Here is a 5,000-nt window from a genome sequence, read left to right as displayed (position 1 = left end):
AAACAAACACACAAAAGCAATAACAAACATATCAACACTGACAAAAATGAACAAGAAAAAAGACAATTGCAATATGTCACCCCCTGCTTAACCCGCCTTTAATATATGCATGAAATGGTTCTCGTTTGAATCATCTGTTTGGGTGCCATCATTCTCGTCAGCTAAAAGATAATTTCTAACTGTACCAGGTACAAAACTATTATCACTGGTGAGAACAGATAAGGACAAAACATATGGATTATTGTATTCTTCTAATTATGACCCCTTTTTTGTGCAAATATGAAATAAGTTTGATGAAAATGGAGATTTGTGTAGCATTTTTTATAATATAAATAATAATATAATAATCAATAATCATGATATCATGTTGAGTATAAACTTCAGTGACTTACCTGTCTATGCAATCATTGTGTTACACTCATAGTTGTCTTTATATTATAGAGATATGTAATGTATATGCCATCACAAATGTTATATATATACATGTATATACATATAGCATAAACACACACAAATATATATATATATATATATATATATATATATATATTAGATCGATAGATCGATAGATCGATAGATAGATAGATAGATAGATAGATGGATGGATGGATGGATGGATGGCTGGCTGGATGGATGGATGGATGGATGGATGGATGGATGGATGGATGGATGGATGGATGGATGGATGGATGGATGGATGGATGGATGGATGGATGGATAGATAGATAGATAGATAGATAGATAGATAGATAGATAGATAGATAGATAGATAGATAGATAGATAGATAGATAGATAGATAGATAGATAGATAGATGAAACAATAGTTTTACACTTGAAATGAATGCTATACACAATTGTGGTATATACAGAAAATGCTTTACTTTGGTGTTAAGGGTTGTACCGTATGTCGGGTCTACACGACGTATATCAGCAAATGTGCAGATGCTACAGAATTCAGAAGAGGTACCCATAACTCATCTGAGTCCGCCATCGACACAATTATCAAAGAGTGACTTTGCATGTACATGTCGATAATTATAATCATGATAAACACGTGTCAAAAAAAATTATGATAAATGACAAGTAAAATATTCCTACCTCACCTACCGTAGTTTTCTAAATTTTGTTATCACGAGGGATACATAGATAATCAAAATCATCTTATCAAATCTTATCAGTTTGTTACAATTGGTATAATAGTAAACGTGTCACATTCTTGTCGTCATACGCCATTCCAGCCTCCCGCCCAGACGAACAAAGTAAGTATAGTTGGCAACATTTTTCTGTATTACAAATATTTTTGGAAGAATATTCACAATTCCCTTTTAGGGTGATGGCAAATATCATTTAACGAACAATTGCTAGTTGTCCCTTGGAACTTTGAAAACTATCTAAACATAAAAATATTACAAAAATGCTCTTCAAAGTAACTTTTTTTTGCGAATAACAGCATGTCGATTATGATAGCTTTTACAAGTATTAGTACTATTACCTACGGTGTCAGACTACAACAGAAAATCATATTCCTAGATCTTACTAACATTGCCATAGTTGTTTTCGTTTGACTAGACAAAGTATCTTCTTGTCAGACTTGACAAAAATCTAACTAATATTTCCACATGTTTTCTCTGATATGACAAGAACTAAATTACAATTGATACATTTTAGTCAATTGACTGTCTCAAAATTTATTTTTTACCCAGCCAAACGATAAAATGTAGCAATGTTAGTGAGATCTTTGTCGACCCACGCGACGTTCTGTTTCATGGTTTATGATATTCGTTGTAATTTCATTTTTTTCTTTGTTTCATTTTTTAAATGTTCAACACAAAAGCGTTTTTTTTACCTTGCGTGAGGAAAGGTTGTGATGTGCGCGTTTTGTCTGTCTGACTGATAAACCACCAAGAGTACTCGTCAAGTCATCACTTTTCACATTCGAAATTCAATATTCGTATGTAGTCAGTCGTTATTATCTCTCATTAATCCCCACGATCACCTGTACACTAAATTCAAGTCGATTCCAATAGAAATACGACTTACTGCATTGGTTTGTGCAATGTACTTGAATCCTCAAGTATATGATCGGAGGTTTTGGGGTAGAAAGGGGGTTGTGGGGTAGGGAGAAGGGGGTTGTGGGGTAGGGAGGGAAAACGTGCCTAAATAGTGAGTACAGGTGTACACCCTGGCGGATTCAAATTACAAGCTACAAAAAAAAAAAAAAAAAAAAGGTGGTCAAATGTCTAAATTTTAGAAAAACTAGGGGGTCAAATGTCTACATTTTAGACAGATACTAGAGGGTCAACTGTTTACATTTTAGACAAACTAGGGGGTCAAAGGACTACATTTAAAACAAACTAGGGGGTCAAATGTCTACATTTTAGACAAACTCGGGGGTCAAAAGTCTACATATTAGACAAACTAGGGGGCCAATGTCTACATTGTAGACAGGACAGAAACTAGGGGGTCCAATGTCTACATTTTAGACAGAAACTAGAGGGTCAAAGACTCATGATCAAATGTCTACATTCAACCAACAAGTAAGAGTCAGAAATCTCTGACAAATGTGAAACTTGGCAACTACATTGTCAAAAATGGGGTCCAAAGTTGTACGGGATAAAAGTGAATCAATCGAACACCCATGATATATATGTTCGTACTGATGACGTGTGAAATGGGAGAGTGGTGTGGGGTCTTCGTCTTCACATAGCAAGGGTATGCACATATTTACCGCAGTTTTGACCCCCCCCCCCTTTTCGACTCATGTTACCATGTCATTCTTAGTTTGTTAAACACTATATAAAAATTTGCCCCCCCCTCCCCACCTTTGAATGCCAAATTCAAATATTGCGTGGACTTTACCGGTCTGTTGATGGATTTGTCTTTTTGTGCATTTTAACTACTAAACAGGTAACTAACTATTATATATAACGAAGCCAACATGTTACGTGCAATCACAGCTTTGTTGTTTGTGAGTTGCGCAGTTTGTGTCCCACTTCCAGCAGACGTTAGATACTATCCCGAAGGTGAAGCTATCCAAAACAGTTACATCGTAGTGTTGAAGGTACTTATACATTTGATGTAATCTCAAATTATTCTTTGTTTAAATGCAGAGGGCGCTATTCAATAAAACGCGGGAAAGCACGATCATTTTGATTGTTACAAGTGTTCTGTTTCTAATTTAGAGCCCCTCCCTCCACATCATATATAAGGCTTTGCATAGTCGAGTGAATGAGTGAGTGAGTGAGTGAGTGAGTGAGTGAGTGAGTGAGTGAGTGAGTGAGTTGTTGTTGTTGTTGTTGTTGTTGTTGTTGTTGTTGTTTCTTTATTCCTCCTCAAAGAGAAGAGTTACAACTCAGTTCGCAAATATACAAAAAACAAAATAATAAATAAATAAGTATAGAGTGCATGACTTCATTAGTCAGTTAAACAATAAACTTAAGGATTTTATCTTGAATATTTCCTATTTGTTCGGTTGCTGAAATTGATACTTACTATCTTCTAAAAAATTGACAGTAAGAAATAAGAGTGTGACGAGACATCATAATCCAATCAAAAGTCTAAGCATGTGTCTATAAGCTTATAAACTATATCTTGAAATATTTCCAATTCGTCTGGTTGCTGAAAGTGTTTTTTGCTATCTTCTAAAATACTGATTGTAAAATCAACTTCATTTAAGTTGTACAAACGTACAGCAAAGGTAACGTTGATATTATCAAACATAGATGACCAGAAAATGTCCAGCCGTATTACGACATGAAGTCAATAAATGAGTTAGATAGTCTCCAACGACCTCTTGGCATTTAGAACATTCAGTTTGTCCTAAAGAGGCTAGGATTTTCATTATTTTGTAAACTATTTTACCGCAGCGCTGCGTTGTCCAGAGCTTGTGCACATGTGATATGCAGATGTTTAATCATTGATGATGTCAGTTCTCTACTTTATGTAAATACTTTGCAAACTGCCTATGACGTCACTGCATATATTAAAACCTGCAACTTGGACATTTTTTCCTTCAAATAACCAAAAATATATTCAGTAAAAAAATCCTCAACTATTTATCTTTGATCGAAAGCTTGATCTTGAATGTACTAGTTGTAACTACAGTATACCTTTTTTGATCAGACAGCCACAATATATTCACACTGAAAATTGTTAAAATACCTATAATTAGTCATTGTACATGTTACCGAGTGGTTGATATTAGTCGCCATAAGCAGAACAGAAACAGGTTGAAATCATGATCGCCGTTGATGGCGCTGATTTTTGGAGGCGGATCACTGTGATTTGACTTTTTGTATATCCAGCTACAAAATACGTTTACCTACAGGTGATGCAATTTTATAATGGTGTACGCTAATACGAGTAAGTAGTAGTACCTATCAATTAAAAATCAAAACAAAAACCACTATTAAAAAAAAGTTCCAGCTGCAACTGTAATAATCATTTATGTTTCCTTGTCAGAATAACTTTGACAGAGACCAGGTTATCAGTGATCTCAAAACTCAGTTCCCGGATGTCGTAGTATCAAGACGATACACCATTTTGAATGGTTTTGCTGCTGACATTTTGCCCAAAGGACTCCAATATGTGAGTATATACGCCCTCTGTGGTCACAGTTCGATCGTGCTTACATGTAATAAATTTACTAGTATTATGGTACCACAGAGTTCATACAATTGACAACAATCACGTTTTCTTTTCTTTTTGACGGAATTAAGACGTCGATATATTTTACAAATTATAAGTTATCCCGATGTCGTCTCAACATTTCATTGATTCTTTTTCCTTTCTTGCATTCATCTTATGAATAGCTTCGCCATGTTGAAGCTGTGGAATACATTGAACAAGATGGCTATGTATTCGCTGACCAAAGTATTGCCAGCTGGGGTCTAGACCGTGTTGACCAAAGAAATCTGCCATTGGATAATGTCTTTGTACCAGAAGGTATACATCTAGAGTTTCTGTCTGTCTGTCTGTCTGTCTGTCTGTCTGTCTGTCT

General features: G+C 35.2%; 2 protein-coding genes across 2 annotated transcripts in view; both read left to right on the top strand.

Moving 5' to 3' along the window:
* Window positions 1-5,000, top strand: part of LOC144444286 (monocarboxylate transporter 12-like) — a 154,469-nt gene that overhangs the window by 137,183 nt on the left and 12,286 nt on the right. The window lies entirely within an intron of this gene.
* The window catches only part of LOC144444845 (aqualysin-1-like), a 6,039-nt gene continuing 3,978 nt past the window's right edge, over window positions 2,940-5,000 (top strand). Inside the window, exons 1-3 of the mRNA XM_078134397.1 lie at window positions 2,940-3,062; window positions 4,463-4,588; window positions 4,813-4,945. Of these exons, the coding sequence (XP_077990523.1) occupies window positions 2,940-3,062; window positions 4,463-4,588; window positions 4,813-4,945 (382 nt within the window). The remainder of the gene's footprint in view (window positions 3,063-4,462; window positions 4,589-4,812; window positions 4,946-5,000) is intronic.

Source organism: Glandiceps talaboti, chromosome 13 (genome assembly GCF_964340395.1).
Source record: "Glandiceps talaboti chromosome 13, keGlaTala1.1, whole genome shotgun sequence".
Classification (NCBI taxonomy): Eukaryota; Metazoa; Hemichordata; class Enteropneusta; family Spengelidae; genus Glandiceps; species Glandiceps talaboti.
Note: the sequence above shows the minus strand (reverse complement) of the source record. Positions and strands in the feature narration are given on the sequence as shown.